Source organism: Lithobates pipiens, unplaced genomic scaffold (assembly GCF_037356315.1).
Source record: "Lithobates pipiens isolate NorthernLeopardFrog02 unplaced genomic scaffold, aLitPip1_a1.2 Scaffold_18, whole genome shotgun sequence".
Classification (NCBI taxonomy): domain Eukaryota; kingdom Metazoa; phylum Chordata; class Amphibia; order Anura; family Ranidae; genus Lithobates; species Lithobates pipiens.
In genome coordinates, this window is record NW_027507758.1 from 596,423,963 (window position 1) to 596,446,396 (window position 22,434).

At 41.4% G+C, this 22,434-nt stretch overlaps 1 protein-coding gene across 1 annotated transcript; it reads right to left on the reverse strand.

Annotated features, from left to right (window-relative positions):
• Positions 1-19,086: 19,086 nt before the first annotated feature.
• On the reverse strand, positions 19,087-20,028 carry LOC143986809 (taste receptor type 2 member 4-like). The gene has a single exon (XM_077485217.1). The coding sequence runs from the start codon at positions 20,026-20,028 to the stop codon at positions 19,087-19,089; it is 942 nt and encodes a 313-aa protein (XP_077341343.1).
• Between the last annotated feature and the right edge of the window lie 2,406 nt (positions 20,029-22,434).

A 22,434-nucleotide genomic window follows, 5' to 3' on the forward strand; every position in this document is an offset into this window, starting at 1 on the left:
CTTCCCCTTTCCATTTCAGATCTACCCCTTAGATTTACAGCGACTGCACTTCCAAGTGCACTTGTGGTGCACTTGTAGTGCAAAGGGGATTTGCCATTCCTAAATAACCTCCATTGTGTTTTTTTCAAAATTGTCGCTTTTTTCTTTTGTTTATAGCCCAAAAAAATAAAAACCCCAGAGGTGATCAAATACCACCAAAAGAAAGCTCTATTTGTGATTAAAAAAAAGGACATCAATTTTGTTTGGGTACAGAGTTGCATGGCCACGCAATTGCCAGTTAAAGTGACGCAGTGCTGTATTGCAAAAAATTGCCTGGTCATTGAGTAACCAAATCTTGAGGGGCTAAAGTGGTTAACAGTATGCAAAATCTTGGGGGCACCCCAGTCTAAAATGTAAGAATGGGCAGGAAAGCCTTCATGAAGTTAACATTACATCAGAAGCCCCCCCCCCCCTTCATATCAGGGGTTCTGCCACACATCAGAGTTCCACAGTCATAACAGAGTTTACCTTCACTTCTGAGGGCAACACACCTTCACATCAGAGGTTTCCCATCACATTAGAGATCCCCTCATCCAATCAGAGCCCCCCCTTCATGACAGAGGCCCCCAAAACATTAGAATCCCTTTATAAACTAGAGACCCCCCCATACATGAGAGTGGACTTCTGTCTTCTCTTGAATGCTGGAGTCAGCCTTTCATGCACCTTGCCTTGAATCAGAGTCATGTGCTGCCAAGGTGTCAGCTGCCCACCATCAAAATAGCAAAGAGTGACAGTGTGCGACTCAGCCCTAGAGCATCATTGGCTATTATTGTCCTGATGGGCGGCAGGCACCTTGGCAACTCATAATGCTGACCCAGGGCACATTGGGTCCCATGCTTGTGGCAATCCAGTTGAGTTAAGGTGTTTTTCAGTGAAGGACATTTTTTTCCTTTAATGCTACAGCATACAAAGACATTAAACATACAGTACTTGTGTGCTCCCAACCTTTCAGCACTTTGAGGAAGGCCCTTCTTTGTTACATCTTGTCTGTGCCCCTGTACACAAAGTCATCTCTATAAAAACATGGTTTGACTGGCCTAGTGTGGAGGAATTTGAGTTCCCTAAAGTTTACCCTACTGAACAACTTTGGGATGTAAGGTAAGCCAAGTCTTCCAACATCAGTACCTGACCTCACACTTATTCTTATTTATGTTCAGTGTGCAAAGGGCAATCTGCTATCAGGGCTGGTGCAAGGATTTTTGACACCCTAGGCGAGACTCCACCCCCTTTTCCCTGCCTAAATATACCCCACCTTTTTAATGAAATGCCCATCAAATGCAGCCTCACCAGCGCCCATTAATGCAGCCTACCAGTGCCCATCAATTAATGTTTGCTTGCTTCCATTCGAGAGTCGGGACACAGACGCAGTCGTCTGCCCCTGCCTGCTTATGCTGAGACTTAGTTGCTTGCTGCAGAGAGAAGAGAGTAGGAACTCCAGTGGCCGGGCGCCCTAGGCGGCTGCCTAGTTTGCCTAGTGGTAGCACCGGCCCTGTCTGCTATGCAGTGGACGTAGAAGATCATGTTGACTACTACAGTGATTGTCATCTTCCAGAGTGATCCATCAGGTGTAAAATATTCAAACATAAATTGGTCCCAGATGGTCATACTTAAAGTTCATATTTACATTTTCCAAAAAAAAAGAGAAAAAAGGGGATTTGGACTTTTTTCAACTTCAGTTGTAGGATTATTGAAATGTTATTTTTGCTGAGCAGTGGTCTGTCTTTTGATTTCTATTTGTTGACTTACAGGAAACCTTTCTACTGCAACCTTTCCTTTAACACAACCTACCACTCCCCAAAGAGCCCCTTTAAGCTTTGCATTTCCTGAAATAATTGCCAATGAATGGAACAATGGATAAGAAACCAGGAACAAAAAGCTGGCATTGGTTTCAAAATGTCCATAGAAGTCAAACTGCAAAAAAAAAGTGGCCAGCAGATTACAGATGGTCATAAACTCCAGTAAGACAGCTGAACGAATTAATGATAGATGGGCATCCAACCTGGGTCTTGTAAAACCTGTTACATTATTTTTGACATGTCTTACGTGACCACTTATAGTATGAATCAATAAGGAAGTCGAGATACTGACAAATATAAAAGGCAAAAAATGCCCCAAAAAGTACGATGGTATCCTGTAGCTCAATTCCTTGTAAACACTTTTGTTTGCCGGCAATTTAATATTGTCCATAATGTCTGCCGTTTCTGTAATGAAAAAAGCAAAAATAAATCCGAAAATAAAGGAGACAGTATAGGTTATGATGATGGCAGGTGGTATCAGTTGTGGTATTCTGAGTTTTAACCAGAGAAGGAAGTGGTTTTTAAAGATGGTAATCTTCACAAAGTAGAGGAAACAAAGCCACATGGCGAACCACAAACTGGAAAAATCAAATAGTAACTGAGCCGCCCGGAAAATACTCCTTTGTGCAGGGCTAGAGTACAGCTCTAACTTGAAGATTCGATTGGTGATCCTGAAGAAGAAGCATGAAAGAAGACAGACTCTGGAAAGTCCAAGGTGCACCATGATCTGATCATAAGGCTTCAGCTTTCTGCTAGTCCACCAGTCTTTAAGATTGGTAACCAATATAAAGGTATTAACCACTAAACCCACAAGAACTTCCACATAACCTATCACTTCACAAATCAAAACCTTCAAAACAAGCATATTTGCTGGGAACTCTGAAAATGTATGACCTACAGTGTTAATCTCCTTCGTTTAATAGAATCGTTTATGATTTACCAAGTTTCAATATATTATGTAATTTTATTTATGCCACTGAGGTACTGTTTTCTTACAGACGAGATTTTTTTTAATGCAAAATAAATATTGATGGCAAAAACATTCAAACTTTTAGCCTAGCAACCGTCACGTATCATAGATGAGCTTGTCTACCTACAGCCACATTTGTTTACGAATCAGTCACTGTGACTACTGTCATTTGATTTTAATGCAAATACGTGTATGTGTTTTATTAAAGCAGAACTCCAGCCAGATGAAAAAGAACATAAAAAAAAAATAGCCCACTAACCCCTTCGCTGCAAGAGCCATTTTTGCAATTATTATTTTTCTATAAAACCCATGCTATTGAAACACAGTGGTTGCCAACTTATGAGCTAAAAGGGGCCTCAAATACTTCCCTTGACATCACCAAATGGCCACAATAATGTTCAATATAGGTAATGCCTGAGAGAACTGTAGACCAAATTGAGGAAATGAGAGTCAGAGAGTGTGGCATGCTCGCTGGCATAGTGTGGGGGGTAGCCATTTAGGGTTAGGGGGCACAAATGATTTGCCTTGCCCAGGGCACTGACAACCCATGCTACGCTGCTGCACATGCTACATTGTTGGCTGGGATTATGGTGCAGAAGAAATTATAAAAGAGAAGCGCACTCACATCCGTGAATAGAGGGAGTAAACAAAAAAAAAAGGAGTACTATAACAGTAAACCTAAGTCATACTTTGAAGGCATAGGAAACAACAAAGAGGTATGAAAAATAACAATATTTATTGAAAAGTACATAACAAAAATAGAACATTAGGGAAAGGTTAAAAATCATGTATACTAATACATAATGTGCAGTGAATTGTGTATCTACCCGTTTCGCCGTGAGGCTTCTTCAGGACACAACCAAGGTTCTACAGATAGCAAAAAAAGAGACCGGATCTCACTGTCTGAAAATAGAACATTTTAAGAATATTGAGGCTTTACTGTCATGGTTAATGTTATTGCACGTCCCCATGGTATACAAGGTCGTGGTTTCATGTCTGTTTGTGACCAGTCAGATTGTCTCATATTAGGGTTTCTCTTGACGCACTGTTATACCAATGTATAATTTATATGTGCTATGTATTTTTGTGATCTTATTTGTATATTTTGTATACTTTGTTTTTATCTAGTAAGTCTTCTTGTTTGATGCTCCTGAAGAAGCCCAAGGCACGTAACATGTAGAGCCCAGGATTTTACCACCATCTTAAATCTGTTTTCATACCCTCTATATGGAATTTAATATCTGATGGAATGAGTAGTCATCCACTATCAATATTTTCATGTTATTTCCGTTGGCTATGTACAGTTCATATTTTCTTATTCTGTGACATGGACTTTATTCCGTGTTGATTTTAATGTTGTTTCTATGTTTAATAAATAGATTTTTATATTATTAGACCTATGTGGTCATGCCTAAAAAAAAGTCCAAGCCCTCTTCCTCTATATTTCTCTATTTGCATAATCCAATCAAGCAGTAAAAGTACTTTAACCACTTGCTTACTGGGCACTTAAACCCCCCTCAGTCCCAGACCAATTTTCAGCTTTCAGCGCTGATGCACTTTGAGTGACAATTGCGCGGTCATACAACACTGTACCCAAATGAAATTTTTATCATTTTTTTCCTACAAATAGAGCTTTCTTTTGGTGGTATTTAGTTACAGCTCGGAGTTTTATTTTTTGCTAAACAAACAAAAAAAGATGCAAAAAAAAAAAAAAAAAAAATCATGTTTTAATAGTTTGTTATAAAATTTTGCAAACGGGTCATTTTTCTCCTTCATTGAAGTGCGCTGATTAGGCGGCACTGATAGGCTGCATTGGTGGGCACTGATGGGCTGCATTGGTGGGCACTGATGGGCTGCATTGGTGGGCACTGATAGGCTGCACTGGTGGGCACTGATAGGCATAGTTAAGGCGGCACTAATAGGCACAGATAAGGCGGCACCGATGGGCACAGATAAGGCGGCACTGATGGGCAAAGATGGGCACAGATAAGATGGCACGGATGGGTGGCACGGATAAGTGGCACGGATGGGTGGCACGGATGGGCACTGATAGGTACCACAGATAGATGGGACTGATGGGCACTGATAGGTGGCACTGATAGGTGGCTCTGATAGGTGGCACTGCTGGGCACTAATGGGCGGCACTGCTGGGCACTGATGGGCGGCACTGCTGGGCACTGATGGGCGGCACTGGGGTGCAGCACCTGAGGCAGATTTTGGGTGGCACTGTGGGTGGCACTGCTGGGTGGCACTGTGGGTGGCACTGTGGGCACTGCTGGGTGGCACTGTGGGCACTGCTGGGTGGCACTGTGGGCACTATGGGCACTGCTGGGTGGCACTGACAGGGGGGCACTTACTTTATTCAGGATGGCACTGCGGGTGGCAGGTGGGCACTGGCAGGGGGCAGGTGTCCTTTTAAATTGCTGGCCGTGATCGGGACTGATGTCCCGAACACGGCCGCCGGCGATCGGCTTTTTTTTTTTCTCCTCGCGCTGTCAGCGCGAGGAGGAATACTAGCCGATTACCGGCTCCGTTTTATCACATGATCAGCTGTCATTGGCTGACAGCTGATCACGTGATAAGGGGTCGGGATCGACCCCTTACACGGATCGGTGATCAGGCGAGTCTCACGGACTCGCCGATCACAGAGCGCGCCGCGCGCGCCCCTCAGGGGGCGCGCAGGCCGCTCGTAACCGGGACTACGTCAATAGACGTAGTCCCGAAAATGTGGGTCCGCGCTATTGCCGTCATTTTGCAATAGCGCGGGTCCCAAGTGGTTAAAAAACCTCATTCATCTATGTGTCTAAAAGCATTGTGGAGAAGTTAATTTTCAAATTTCACAACAGAGACTTAGCTTTTTTCTGTGGAGAGCAGATCTTGGCAGGCTGCCAACCCTCTAAAGTAAACAATTCTCAGATTTTCTAAGTTTCAAGGGTCTTCTTTGGTGCACATACCTGCATTGCACCACCTATTAAAGTATGTTGTATTGGGGAGGCCTGTTCATTTTAATGGGCTGCCCAAACACCGCTTTAATTGTAAATTAAAGTGATTTTAAAGTCTTGATTTTTTCTAATAAATAACAAACATGTTATACTTATCTGCTCTCTGCAGTGGTTTTGCACAGGGCAGCCTGATCCTCCTCTTCTCGGGTCCCTGGCCCCTGGACATTACAACAGCCTGTGGTTTTTGACTGACCAGACAGAACCTAGGCCATCGCTGTCTACGCTCCCTTCGATGTCTGCTGGGGCCACAGCTCCTGAGGTCCACACAGGTCCTGATGCACAGGATGTAGATGTGGAGGAGCCCAGCTTGACCCAGCTATAGCATTGTTGAACATATTTGTATACAAAAATACAATGATGATAACTATATGTTATTGGGAAAATATGTCTGCCTTAAAAATGTGGTTTCCATATAAATCGACAGTAGGGATCAAAAATGATTTGAACAAGAATGAAAAATGCTGGGGTCAGAATGGTAGTCTTTTCTATTTCTCCACATTCAATTTGCAACAGTGGGGAGATCAAAACTGTATGTGATTTAATGCCCAAACCTAAAAAAAAGATTCTAATTATGTCCCATTTTTATACACAGGAAAGTGTCAGTCTGGAGAAGCCAGTGGCCAGTAGCCAGACGGAGTCGCAGATCCCTCCCCTACACCCTCTTTCTGCAAGAGGAGCAAGGAGGAGCAGGGATCTGGAGGAGGCCACAGCTTCCTTTCTCAGCCAGGCCACTACTGTGCTCTGTACTGACCTAGATGAGGCTGAATCATTTGGGTGTGTGACAGCCAATAAATTAAGGCAGATGGACAATGAGCAAAGGAGCAGGTGTGAGTAACTCATCCTGCAACTCATCAACACCAACATTTCAAATTTTGTGGCCCCACCTCCACGGTCAACCCACCCACCACGGCAGCATGCCGATTAGTGGCAATACCAGCCACAAGAACCCCAACAACCCCACTGGTCTGGGGATTTTCACCCCTTGCCCACTTACTAATTTCTATCATTTTGTTTTTTCTTTGGAATAATGTTTTTATTTGATCTATTTTCTATATTTTTGTATGCATGGAATGCACCTTTTTATTAAGTTCTTTGTATTTGGATGGCAGATAGCACGTCTAATTTAACCACTTCAGCCCCGGCCTATAGACATATGATGCCCACAGATGGGATCTCCCATCCTGGGTTGGCATTATATGACGTCCTCTGATTCCCGGCCGTCTAGGGGGCACGCGCGCGCACCCACGGCATCGCTCAGGACCCGGTGCGTGTCCGCCGGGCACCCGCGATGTCCACCGGGCACCCGCGATTGCTCAGGAACACAGCAGGACCGTGGATGTGTGTGTTTACCATGTAAACCATGTCCTGTCAGGGGAGAGGAGACCAATGGTGTGTTCCCAGTACAGAGGAACACCGATCGGTCTCCTCCCCTTGTGAGTCCCCTCCCCCACAGTTAGAATCACTCCCATAGGGAACATATTAACCCCTGAAGCGCCCCTGGTGTTAACCCCTTCCCTGCCACTCACATTTACACAGTAATCAGTGCAATTTTATAGCACGATCGCTGTGTAAATGTGAATGGTCCCAAAAATGTGTCAAAAGTGTCCGATGTGTCCGCCATAATGTCGCAGTTACGAAAAAATCGCAGATCGCCGGCATTACTAGTAAAAAAAAATGCCATAAATCTATCCCCTATTTTGTAGATGCTATGACTTTTGCACAAACCAATCAATAATCGCTAATTGTGATTTTTTTTACCAAAAATATGTAGAAGAATACTTATGGGCCTAAACTGAGGAAAAAATATTATAATTTTTTTTTTAAATTGGGCATTTATTATAGCAAAAGTAAAAAATATTGTGTTTTTTTTTCAAAATTGTCTCTCTTTTTTTGTTTATAGCGCAAAAAATAAAAACTGCAGAGGTGATCAAATACCACCAAAATAAAGCTCTATTTGTGGGAAAAAAGGACGTCAACTTTGTTTGGGTGCAACGTCGCATGACCGTGCAATTGTCAGTTAAAGCGACGCAGTGCCAAATCGCAAAAAGTGCTCTGGTAAGGAAGGGGGTAAAATCCTCCGGGGCTTAAGTGGTTAATTTGTGTTCTTTTTTTTTTCTGCGTAATTAAAAAAAATTTGCAGAATAATACTTGGCTATGTGTTTTACTTCAAATGAAGTAGGCAGTTACATAAAAAAATTAAAATAAATACAATGTAAAATTAACAAGGGACACCAACATAGTTGTATCTTTGATCTTAAAAAAAAGGGATAATGGTGTTGTGGTAACTTGCCCAAAAAAATCAAACAACAAGCATAATAATAATATTCTTGATATCACGAGAAAAACAAATGCCTTTTAATATACGTTTGGTATAACTCCATCAGTATCACCAGTAAAGCACCTTCGTTATTATCCCATTAAAGACATGCATTTTGACATTTCTTTTTTTAATTCTTTTTTATTAAGTTTCAACATTAACATTTAAGCAAAAAAGTACAATAGTGCAATTTTAGAATTGCTATTATACAATTGTAGGCTGTAAACGAATGCATGCCAGTACTGTTATCTTCAATAGTAGCATGAGCCGCGCTCCCTACTTCACAATGTGGGAGCCACAGTCCCAAATAAAGATATGGTACTGGAATGTTGATATGTTATTGTCAGAAGTATGATATATGACATATAGTATTTCCACTAGTAGGCTTGCCATTGTATTTGTGGTTTATAAAATTATAAAGTATAAAATGAAGAAAACTAAACAAGAAAAATATAACCAAAATAAGAAGTTAAAGACTTTACCACAGGAAAACATGTGCTTCTATCTTGGAAGAATGTTTTTTGCTATTCTGTTTATACATAGTCAGGAAATTTAGAAACCTAAGGTAACCATTGATTGTTAAAGGTTTGGTTCATGTTTGATTGAGTGGCAAAGAAGCTTTCGTAGGAGTACTGAGTTGATACCCTTTGAATGACTTCCCTAATGTTAGGGGCTAGGGTCGATTTATGGTTTGGCCTGATAAAGAAGCCCGTTACTGAAGATATTATTTTAACCACTTGACCACTGGGCACTTAAACACCCTTAATAACCAGACCAATTTTCAGCTTTCGGTGCTCTCACATTTTGAATGACAATGACTCAGTCATGCAACACTGTACCCATATGAAACTTTTGTCCTTTTTTTCACACAAATCGAGCTTTCTTTTGGTGGTATTTAATCACGGCTGGATGTTTTATTTTTTGTGCTATAAAAGAAAAAAGACAGAAAATTCTGTAAAAAAAATGATTTTTTTCTTCGTTTTTGTTATAAAATTTAGCAGATTAGTCATTTTTCTTCATACACTTTGGCCAAAATTTATACCACTACATATCTTTGGTAAAAATAAGTACAAATTTACGTGATCCCTCTGACATTCCCGCTATACAATCTGCCCTGGGTTTAGTTGATCTTCCATTAATAACTTGGCCGAAGACTTATAAACAGTTTAGAAGATCGGAACCCCGGGAGGACAATGGAAACAATCAATCGGAAAATCCAAAACTTAATCAGGCAGAGTAGAACAGTTGGCGACTTCAAGAGTAATTGGAGTAGTAGTTATTTAATGATGAATTTAGAATTCTTTTTTTTCGAATTATTATTATTGTGTTTGTTTATGGACGCCCACTGTCACTGTATAGAGCCTCCCTAAGTGCTCCTTAATTCTTTCCCCTTATAGAAATCACCGTCCCTCGGGTAGGGTCTGGTGTTTTTTTTTGGGATAGATTCCATATTGGGTGGGGGTTTTTCCTTTTTTTTTTTCTTTCTTTTTCCTAGGTAATTAGGTAACGTTTCCCTGGGTAACTTGGGGATCGGGGAGAAGGAGCTTCTCCAATTTTAGAAAACACAACTCTGTAAATGTTGTGTTGGGGGTGTGGTGTTTTTTTTTTTTTTCCTCTCCTGTTTCTTTATCCTCCTTTCTTCCATTTTCTATAGTTTACTCATAATTTGATATGGCAGCGATTTTCTCCACGCCAGTATCATTGAAATTATGTACCTATAATATTAAAGGTCTTAATAATAAATCAAAAAGAGGTCAGATTTTATATAGTCTACACAAAGCTAAGGTAGATATTATACTTTTTCAAGAGACCCATTTTCGAAGTGATAATATTCCTGTGTGTTCTCGTAAACACTATTCGCAATGGTTCCATAGCACTATGTCGAGCTCAAAAGCAAGAGGGGTCTCTATTGCTTTTCATAAGCGTCTACCAGTTCAGAATTTGGAATGTAGAGCTGATTTAAATGGAAGATATCTGTTCCTCAAAATCCGATTGTGGGATAAAATCTTCACAATTGCAAACTTTTATATTCCAAATTATGATCAAACTAAGACAATCGCGAGTTATCTTGGCCTTCTAGCAGATTTTGCAGAAGGTACGGTTATTGTGGGAGGAGATTTTAACCTAGTTTTAGATCCATCACTCGTCAGCTCAACGATCAAATATTTCATATTCTCGTTTGAGGACACTTAAAAACAAACTTTTTGAACATAGGTTGATGGATCTTTGGCGGACCCTAAACCCTAAAGATCGTAACTATACATATTTTTCTCTAGTACATAAAACATATAGTAGAATAGACTTCTTTTTAACTGGTCCTAAGTTATTGGAATGGAACCCTTCTATAGAAATCGGATCATTCATTTGGTCTGACCATTCACCAGTATTTTTAACAATAGCACCCCCTCAGACTCAGGGTACCAATTGGTCGTGGCGTTTGAATGATACACTTATGCAAGATCAAATCTGTCATAAAGCAATTGTGGAGGTGATTGATAATTTTATTTCCGATCATGAACAGGATGAAACTGCCTTACCCTTGAAATGGGAGGCCTTAAAGGCAGTAATAAGAGGGGTGTTTATTCAACATGGTTCTCGTCTTAAAAAAGAAAAATCAAAAATTATCGAAAATATGTTTTTAAAACTTCATTCTTTGGAAACTCGACATAAAGCCCACTGTTCTCCAGATATATCAGCCAATATTTTCTCTACAAGGATATCTCTATTACAGCTATTCAAATCATCTCAGAGCTCATACCGACAAAGACGTGCAATGGGAAGATATAGATTTGAGAATAAGTGTGGGAAAATGTTGGCTGATATGTTACACCCACGTCAATCACAGACTTTTATACCAAGTATAAAAAAATCATCAGGAGAATTGACATCTGATCCACATGAGCTTCAACAAATTTTTAGGGAATACTTCTCAGCCCTCTATAATTTGACTCCATCATCATTATTGGAGGATAGGGGAGTTGGAGACAATATTATTGGGGAATATGTACGGGAAAACGCTATTCCGACAATAGTTTGAAAACTGTTTAACTATGTGTAATGACTTATAATAATTGAAAATAAAAAATAGAATTGGAAAAAAAAAATAAGTACAAATTGGTGGATATTATTCGGTCTTTGTGAAAGTTATAGAGTCCACAAGCTATGGTGCCAATATCTGAAAATTGATCACACCCGAAGTACTGACGGCCTATCTTATTTCTTGAGACCCTAACAAGCCAGGAAAGTACAAATACCCCCCAAATGACCCCTTTTTGGAAAGAAGACATTCCAAGGTATTTAGTAAGAGGCATAATGAGTTTTTTGAAGTTGTCATTTTTTCCCACAATTCTTTGCAAAATCAAGATTTTGTTTTCCTTTTTTTTTTTCACAAAATTGTCATATTATCAGGTTATTTCTCACACACAGCATATGCATACCACAAATTACACCCCAAAACACATTACTCCCGAGTATGGCGATACCACATGTGTGAGACTTTTACACAGTGTGGCCACATACAGAGGCCCAACATGCAGGGAGCACCATCAGACGTTCTGGAGCACCCAGGCCAATTCTGACATTGCTCCCCTACATGTAAAAATCATCATTTATTTGCTAGAAAATGTCATAGAACCCCAAAACATTATATGTTTTTTTAGCAAACACCCTAGAGAATACAATGGTGGTCATTGCAACTTTTTATCTCGCACGGTATTTGCGCAGCAATTTTTCTAATGCGTTTTTTTCGAAAAAAAAGTTTTGTGCTTAAAAAAAAAAAACAGTAAAATTAGCCCAATGTTTTTGCATAATGTGAAAGATGAAGTTATGCTGAGTAAATAGATACCTAACATGTCACCCTTCAAAATTGCGCACGCTCGTGGAATGGCGGCCAAAATTATTGCTGTCGCTCTAATGTTCGCAGCGAAACCTCTTATGTGTGGTTTGAACACCATTTTCCTATGTGGGCGGGACTTACGTATGCGTTCGCTTCTGCATGCGAGCACATGGGGACAGGGGCGCTTTAAATTTATTATTATTTTTTTATTGTTCATTTTACTTTATTTATTTTAGTTTGACATTTTTTTCCCCCAAAATAATTTTTTTGATCACTTTTATTCCTATTACAAGGAATGTAAACATCCCTTGCAATAGGAATATGGCATGACAGGTCCTCTTTACAGTGAGATATGAGGTCAATAAGACCCCACATCTCACCTCTAGGCTGGGAAGCCTGAAATAAAATAAAAAAATAACGATTCTGGCTTTGATCGTATTGGTGAGTTGGTAGAAGCACTGGAGGGCGGTGGGAGGGCGGGTATCCCCTCTCGCCTCCTGTAAGAACGATCAAGCAGTGGAACAGCCACTATGATTGTTCTTATGGTGTAGGGAATCGCCAGCTAAAAAAGCTGATATCTGAATGATGCCTGTAGCTATCCCCGCACAAGTCAAGGACATCATATGACGGCCGGTGGGCGGGAAGTGGTTAAAATGCATTTTTATTTTTATAACACAAAGTTGTCCAGTTATACAATATTTCTAACACATAGCATGTACATATCAAAAATAACACCCCAAAATAGATTCTCCTATTCCTCCTGAGTACGGCGATACCACATGTGTGAGACTTCCACAGCCTGGCAACATACAGAGGCTGAGTACAGCCGAGCATGGCCGAGCATGGCTGAGTATCACAGAGTATTGCAGGGTATTACTGAGTATGGCTGGGTATTGCAGGGTATCACCGAGTATGGCTGGGTATTGCAGGGTATCGGAGTATGGCTGAGCATGGCTGAGTATAGCTGGGTATTGCAGGGTATCACAGTATGGCTGAGCATGGCCGAGTATGGCTGGGTATTGCAGAGTATAACCGAGTATGGCTGGGTATTGCAGGGTATCACCGAGTATGGCTGCAGGGTATCACCAAGTATGGCTGAGTATTGCAGAGTATGGCTGGGTATTGCAGGGTATCTCCGAGTATGGCTGGGTATGGGAATTTATGGCAGAGTATTGGCAGGGTATTGCAGAGTATTGCAGATTATTGCTGGGTATTGCAGAGTATTGGCAGGGCATTGCTGGGCATCGCAGAGTATTGGCAGGGCATCGCAGAGTATTAGCAGGGCATTGCTGGGTATTGCAGAGTATTGGCAGGGTATTGCAGAGTATTGGCAGGGCATTGCTGGGTATTGCAGAGTATTGCAGAGTATTGGCAGGGCATTGCTGGGTATTGCAGAGTATTGGCAGGGCATTGCCGGGTATTGCAGACTATTGGCAGGGCATTGCTGGGTATTGCAGAGTATTGGCAGGGCATTGCTGGGTATTGCTGAGTTTTGGCAGGGCATTGCTGGGTATTGCAGAGTATTGGCAGGGTATTGCAGAGTATTGGCAGGGCATTGCTGGGTATTGCAGAGTATCGGCAAGGCATTGCTGGGTATTGCAGAATATTGGCAGGGAATTGAGGGGTTAATTGTCGGTGAGCAGCACTGTGGGCACTGCAGATCCAGCCCACAGCGCTGCTGACACCGATCTCTCCCCCTCTGCTGTACCGATCGCTACAGAGACGGGAGGGAAGAACAGGCGTCATAACATGACTCCAGTTTATTTACAAGTGATCGCTCTGTCATTTGACAGAGTGATCACATGGTAAACGGCTGCGATGTGCAGCCGTTTACCGTGATGCACCGGGTCCCGTGGACCCAGCGGTCACAGATGCACTCGAGTGCGCGCCCCCGGGTGCGCGCGCGAGAGCGGAATTCTGGGAGGACGTCATATAACGGCTTCCCAAAGTTAAGCAACCGCCCTGTAGCCGTCATTCGGCTATGGGCTGGTTGTTAAGTGGTTAAAGATTGAGTTCCAAAAGCTACGTAAGCTTTTGCAGTCCCAAAAAATGTAGCTTATACTACCTTCAGCTCCACATAACCTCCAACAAGTATTGGTTTCTGTGAGACAGTCTAACCGGAGTAAGATATGATCAATTTACTAGTTTTAACATGTTGTCCCAGTGATTCGTGCAGTGGGAGTATCTGTAACAGGTTTGCATTGCATCTTTCCATTCAGTGTGGGAATGAGTGCTTCTCAGGTCTTTTTCCCAATTAGTCATGTGTGATGTTTTAGAAAACTTCATTTTATTCTGTAAGAGGGAGTAAAACCAAGATAATCCTTTATATTTGTTATACTGAGATTGAAAGTAACCCCACACTTCCTTAGGTAAGTTATATGTTGCTGCCGGATAAGTGTGTTGGAAATGTTGGAGTTGAGTGAGGGTGTATGCGTGCGAGGTTGGTATGTTTTAATATTTTCCTGTAGCCAGGAAGTAATCTTGAGATCTGGGATTTGATATTCATAGATTCAGAGACTGGTTATTTTTTGGGGTATCATAGCATCCGGGGCAATGTTCGTTTGGAGTTTTTCCCACACTGAAAGGGTCGCTGCTATTGATGGAAGTGTAGGGAAATGTATAGGTATATTTGTAAGTTTAGCTAGGAGTAAAGATGGTAAGTCCCTACTCTTTATGATAGATTTTTCTATTTCTACCCAACGTTTAGTAGATTCTGGGTCGACCCATGTCTTCATTTGGTCTAGTATGGCTGCGCTGTAATAATTGCGGATAATCTGAAACCTGTCCCTCCTCTGAGCCTGTGAAAAGAGGAGTATGGTATTTTGCGCATTTTACCTTCCCATATAAATTTCCTAAATAATGTGTCTGTGACACTAAAAAAGGTTTCTGGTAAGCAGATGGGGATGCTTCTAAATAAGTAAATCATTTTTGGGAGGAGAAGCATTTTTAGGGCAGCTATTCTTCCTAGTCAGGACATCTCATAAGATGCAATATGTGATAGATCATTTTTGATAGTATCCATTAAGACGGAGAAGTTTGCTTCATATGTGAAAGAAGTTGGAGAAGGTAGTTTAATGCCTAGATATGGAATTGTTTTGGTCATCCATTGAAATGAGAATTGGCTTTTAAGCTGGGATACTTGCTTTTTAGGGATATTGATAGGTAATATACAATACATGACTTAGTTACATTCAATTTATAATATGAGATTGCTCTATATTCTTGTAGTACAGTTCACATTTTTGTCAGGGAAGAAGCCAGATTGGTAAGCGTTAAAATTACCATAACGGCGAATAGGCCAATTTTGTGAGTGTCTCCCTCTATATTGATCCCTGAAATGTCGCCATCCTTTCTAATTCCCTCCGCCAGAGGTTCCATCAGTAAGGTAAATATGATAGGGGATAAAGGACATCCCTGGCGGTTACCATTAGCAATGTAAAAACTCTCGGAGATGGCATTGGACGAGAAGACTCTAGCTGAGGGTTTGGTATATAATGCCGATATCACAGAGAGGATTAATCCCTGAAGGCCAAATTTTTGTAGGGTCGCTTTGAAGTATCCCCAATGGACCCTGTCAAAGGCTTTTTCTGCATCCAATGCCAATACTGATGCAGGAGCTTTTTTAGATTCTATTATATGTAAAAGGTTAAACAGTCTCCTTGTACCATCAGGAGCCTGTCTTCCCTTGACAAACTCAACTTGGTCTGCTTTGATTAAGAATGGGGTGATATTAGCCAGTTCACTAGAATCTTGGCGTAAATTTTTAAATCAGTGTTTAGGAGAGAAATAGACCTAAAGTTTTGTGGGGTGTCCGGCTTCTTCCCTGGTTTTGGCAGTGTAATAATGGTTGCTTGTAACATTTCTTCTGGAAAGGAAGATGAGGTTGCAGCGCTGTTGAACATTGTACCCAAGTATGGGACTAACGTCTGAGCGAAGGCCTTATAATATTCGGAGGAAAAGCCATCTGTGCCGGGTGCTTTATATATTGGTAAAGCATGGATAGTGTCTAAGATTTCCTTATGTGATATTGGAGCGTTGAGTGTTGCTAGTTGTGCTGTAGTCAGTGATGGAAGTGTGATTTTGTTAAGAAAATAATTAATAGCCTGAGCAGTTGGCTGAGGTGTATCTTTATCTAGGTGGAGGTTGTATAGATCCCTATAATATTTTGTGAAGGTGTTGGCAATCTTTGTCGGGTGGTGTTATAATTCACCTATATGGGGGTCTTTGATGTTAGTCAATTTTGCCTTTTGTTGTCTTTTATTAATATAGTTTGCTAAAAGTTTACCTGCTTTGTTTCCTTGAGCATAGCACATTGCCCTAATTCTTCTGATGTATGTTTGATGGTTTGCAATCAGTGATAAACGAACCTTGTGTCTGCAAGAGAATAGTTCCTTTTCTAACATAGGGGAGGTATTGTTTTTATGCAATTCTACTTTTTCAAGGTCTTTGAGTAAGGTGTTCAACAGGCCCGCCTTCCTCCTCTTTTCCCTTGCAGCTGCTTGTATAAGTAAATCTCTACAGAAAGCCTTGTGGGCGCACCACAAGAATGCTATATTTGTGTCCATATTGTCATTTAAATGGAAGAATTCCTTAATTTGATCAAGTATAGGTTTTGTAAGCAAATCTATATTGTTCCTCCAGAGATAGGACGGGGCATCTGCATGTTGTTTCTTTAGGACTATGGACACTGATGCATGGTCTGACCACGTGATAGAATGTATCTTGACTGAAAGAGTTTTTTTGTAGTAAGTTAAGGTCCGAAATAATAAGGTCAATTCTTAAATATGCTCTGTGGGGGTACGTTCTAGCTCGTTCCTTGGTTCCGATCATCTGTGTATGTACTTTTGAGTTTTGTGTTACGATTTTGTATACTGACCATCAGAAAATCAGACGTGGAGCTGTCTTTGCCAAAAATGTACTACTACTACTATTTGTTGGCCGCAAATTGGAAAACAACTGTTGAAAGGGGTGTACTAACAGTAAGAACTTCAGACAACAGTCTGTAACACAACAATCCCCTTCTGATTTTTGTACCATGTGTACCAGTAGATCTCAGAGAGGTGACTGGTAGGTCGCAGTCTGGGCTTGCTGACCCACCATCCCAGAACATCAGAGTACAATGCAGAGGGACGACTTGTAAAGTTGGAGCTGTAGTAGGGAGCAAAAGCCGCATAAGCCGCATAAGCCGCATAAGCCGATGCCTCCTCTGTAGTGCTGGCTCCTGTCTCATGCAGAGTGATATCAACTGCACTCCACCTCTTATCCTGGCTTGCTGTCTCCAGAGTGGTGCCAGCGGCAGGAAAAAATAGATATTCAGGTCAGTGAGAAGCAATACACTTGGCATATTAGCAGCATTGTGATGCTTTCTCGCCACCTACTTTGACCATGCAGTTGTGGGGTGCTTGCAGAGTGGGCCCATTTACTTGAATTAGTTGCGTTTGACAGGTGGTAGCACCATCAAAAGCAACAGGGGGCTTAATTCCTGCTGTGCATATATACACCAAAGGAGGTAGGGATTGGGCAATGAGCCCTAAGGGTGCTGCTGCCAAATGCAACTAATGGCTCATTCTCAAGCGCAGCAGGCACTGCTGCTTCTCTGGAAAGTGATCTGAGTGTCTTTGACAGATGGTGAGGTGGCAATATTGCCTCCTCACCACCTGATTTAAACCCACGATTGCTGTGCAATGCACGTGATTGCAACACGGCAGTACAGCAATTAGAGGTTTAAATCAGGTGTAAGGAGGCAACACTGGGTGACACTGTGCCCAGTGTTCTTTGACTTCTCCCATGTTGTTCAGGTAGATCTCCAATTCTTTAAGGTTGCCTACCCCTGATATAGTGTATATGCGGTGGCAGGAAAAGTTCACATCCAGCCACTTCACATATGCCTCCATGGCAATCTTAGGCTTTGTGCTGACAGCATGCTCACTGTGCACTCCCAGCATACTCACTAAGCTGTCCAACAGCTCTCAGTCATAGCTTCTGATTGGGAGCCAGTGGGTTAGGCTCCTGATCATATGACTGCTGTGAGAGATAAGCACAGCTGTCATGTGATTGAGAAACCACTTTGCTCCTGGCATTAAAGCCCACCTGAAGGGTTGCTGTAATCATAATCTCCATCTAATGGCCATTATTCATATACTGTAATTTTGATATTCACTCGATTCTATATGAATCATAATAGCCTCGTAATATTCAATTTTTTCCCCCATTTGCAATGCAATTTTTTTAAATCCCCCTGAGGAAGTCTCGAGATGTAGACTGGAAGTGGCAAAAGAGCAATTTTACAACTTTTTAGAACTTTTTTTATGTGAGTACATTTTTACCTAATACATTTTTGCTTTTGTTATACTACACTATGCGATCCTTTTCATATACTTTCTTGTAACATGGGCAAGGTATTTGGGCCACATGAATAAGTAAGAAATTTGAAGGGACCACACCCTTTTTTGCCTGGAACCATTACTGATTTTACCAAGGGAGACCCTAGTGGACAGGAGGTCTGTATATGTCCGTTGCAAGGGATGGAGAAACCTTGAGGTGGCACCATGTGTACTTATATGAGAACAATGCCTGGTATAGGAATTCCATATCATATTCACCACAGACTACAGTGTATTGCAATTGGCCCTAATGTGAATAAGAGTCTTAAAGAAAGACTGGTTATTTATTTTGCGTATTATATATTTAATTTTATGAGTAAATAATCTAGTTGTTATTAGTATATTTGAGCACTATTGATGCCTGTTTCCCTGTTAGGATCTTTGGGAATTATTAGAAGTTTTAGGAGTATTGTATTCATTATTATTTACGATTTATGAGGTTATCAGTTATTTAACCAGTAGCAATTTTTATAATTTTGTTTTATAAATACACCCCATAGGCTTCATTTTTTATGCAGCCTAACAATAATGAAAATGTGGCTTCAGATACACTTTAATTATAAATCTAATTCGTAGAAGTTAAAAAACAAAACAGACAGATTTAGTTATCTAACATTTAATGTTTTAACAAAGCCGAATTACAGCATTTAGTATTGTTTAAATCAAATAAATCTAAAAGAAAGGTAAATACATGTAAACCCATGGGTATGTTATGAACACATAAATATAGATATAGATGTATATTTATTTGGGTTTCTTAAGTATGGTGCAAAAGCTTCCCATTGGTTCACATTTTATAACGTAGTAGACAATTTTGAAAAACTTCTTTTTCAGCTTTGCATTTCCCGCTATCAGCACCATGGAGTGGAAAGTTGGATAGAAGATTACTAACACAAAAATGGCATTATCATCAAATTTTTGATAGAAATTAAAACGAAGTAAAACAGTCACAATAAAGTAACAGACGGTCATGAACTCCACCAGACAAACAGATCTAATAGCTGTAAAATGTGCATCCATCTTGGGTGTCGTAAAGCTTGTGATGGTGCTTTTTATACGTGTCACATGACCCACAATCGTGCGGACCAAAAATGTTGTTGAAATGCTGACCATTATAAAGGGTAAAAAATGTCCAAGAAAATAGGATGGCACTAGAAACATCATTTCTTTCTCGATGCTTGAATTGCTTTGTGGGTCAAATCTGGGAAACATTAAATCGAAAGGGTCATTGTAGTTGCAGACAAATATGAAGCCAGAGAGAAATGACATCAATATAGATGATATAATCATATATAGAACAAGCTGAGGAATTCTTAATTTAATACGAATAAGCAAAGTGTTTTTAAAGATGGTGACCTTGACGAAGTAGAGGAAGCAGAGCCACATGGTGAACCAAAGACTGGAGAAGTCTAGGAATAAATATGTCAAGTTAAGGATCCAGTTGGGAGCAGAAATGCCATAAACGTTAAGGTTGACGACTCGAATGATAATGTTAAAGATAAAGAGACACATATGGATTGAGCGAGAGAGTCCCAGGCTCAAGAAGATTTTATCAAAGGGCTTCAATTTCTTGCCTGCCTTCCAGTCCAAGATGTTGGAGATTGTAATGAAGGTATTTGCCACCAAGCCCAAAAAAGTCTCAGCCAAGCCTATGGCATAAACGGTCAGTAAGGCTGAACTCACCATGTTTTTTTTAGATGTCCTTCACGTTTCTTTACCTGAAAGATAAAATTAATGAATACATAAAACACATTTTCAACATTTGTGAGATATTGGGGCTTCAGTAGCTAACGAACTACCTTTTTCAGAACTGCGACCTGGCAGAGATAAAATTCAGAACTCTTTAACTAAAGTATACTCACACTCCTTGGAAGATTTGATTAAAATCGAATGCATTCGCACATGACTGCTTGATGCAAATAGAATTTCAAATTATTAAATGAACCCTTGAACTCTGAAAATTATTTTTTTATTCGTATGGCAGGGAAATGTATTACGTGCCATGCAAACTATAAATTCAAACTTAAAGTTGAACTCCACTCCAATATAAAAAAAAAATGTTTTACAAAGGGAAAGTCAAGATACCATAATAAAATGTAATAGAGAGCCCCGAAATATGTACAGTATACTAGTGCCTCTACTTTACCCAGTTCGCGACCGGAACGACGATGTACATCGGCAGAATGGCACGGGTAGGCAAACTGGTGTACAGGTACGTCCAGTTGAAATTGCCGCCCTGCCATCGCGTACGCGCTGCCGGCAGCACGCGCACGTGCCAGTCGGGACCCCGTGAGTCTGGTCGCTGGTCCCGCAGACTCGATCACCGCGGGGATACCCGCAATCATCTCACGGGGAGGCTGAACCGGGAGATGCCGATGTAAACAGCATCTCCCCATTCTCGCTAGCAACAAGTGACACTGATCTCTGCTCCTTGGAGCAGAGATCAGTGTTCACTAACACACAGCCCAGCCCCCTACAGTTAGTAACACGCCCCTAGGACACACTTAACCCCTACACTGCCACCCCTTGGTTAACCCCTTCACTGCCAGTGTCATTTACACAGGAGTCAGTGCATTTGTATAGCACTGATTGCTGTATAAATGGCAATGGTCCCAAAAATGTGTCAAAAATGGCCAATGTGTCTGCCATAATGTCGCAGTCACAATAAAAATCGCTGATCGCTGCCATTACTAGTAAAAAAAAAATATTAATAAAAATGCCATAAAACTATCCCTTACCGTATTTTCCGGCTTATAAGACGACCTTTTACACGTAAAAAAATTGGCCAAAAAGCAGGGGTCGTCTTATACGCCGGGTCAACTCCTCGGATGCCGGCTGGGTGTTCGGTAATACTGTATGTAGCTTCGGCTACATACAGTATATACCGCTGAGCCAATCCTGGTGAGCGATGTATTCAAATGAATACAAAGCCTGCTCGGATTGGAGTAACGACCTCTGCCAATCCGAGCAGGCTACTCTGTAGCCTGCTCTGATTGGCTTGGAGAGTCAGAGCGGCGCGGGCTGATGATGTTACAGCCTCTGCCAATCCAAGCAGGCTTTGTATTCATTAATAGAATACATCGCTTGCCGTGATTGGCTCCAGCAAATGCGGGAAGAAGGAAGAAATATGAAGCCTCGGAAGCCTCGAAAGCCGGGTCGTCTTATACGGTAAGTACAGATTTAAAAGCATTTTTGTCCTGTAAGATTAGGGGGTCGTCTTATATGCCGGGTCGCCTTATACACCGGCAAATACGGTATTTTGTAAACGCTATACATTTTGCGCAAACCAATCAATAATCGCTTATTGCAATTTTTTTTTACCAAAAATATGTAGAAGAATACGTATCGGCCTAAACTGAGGAAAAAATTTTTTTTTATATATTTTTGAGAGATATTTATTATTAGTGATGGACGAACTTCCGACGGGACGTTTCGCGAAAGCGAAATGCGAACGGACCCAAACGTTCGCGAAACCGAACGTTCGCCGCGGGCCCCATTGACTTCAATGGGAGGCGAACTTTGCAAACCTTCATGTCGAATTTGCGGCCACGTGGTAATTATTAGGGGGTAAAACGTAGTCCCACCATCTGGACAATGACATAATACATGTATGAGGTGAATTTGGGATCGATAACTACAAGCATTTTTATTTTATTTGGGAAATTGTTCTAACAATTCAGGACTATGGAGCTAATGAAGGCAATGGAGGAGAGGGAAGGTCAGGGACCAGGGTAGGCAAAGAAGAGGGTGCAGGAGATGATCACCAGCAGCGTGACATACCGGAATGACACATGCACCGTGATAGAGGCATCTGACAGCAGCACCGTAATACAGAGCACTGACAGCAGCACCGTGACATACAGCGCTGACAGCAGCACCGTGACATACAGCGCTGACAGCAGCACCGTGACATACAGCGCTGACAGCAGCACCGTGACATACAGCGCTGACAGCAGCACCGTGACATACAGCGCTGACAGCAGCACCGTGACATACAGCGCTGACAGCAGCACCGTGACATACAGCGCTGACAGCAGCACCGTGACATACAGCACTGACAGCAGCACCGTAAGCAGCCCCAGGAGGAAGTCA

Bases quoted from the DNA above. Each gene is read 5' to 3' on its own strand.
- LOC143986809 (XM_077485217.1), bottom strand. From the start codon at position 20,028: ATGGTGAGTTCAGCCTTACTGACCGTTTATGCCATAGGCTTGGCTGAG.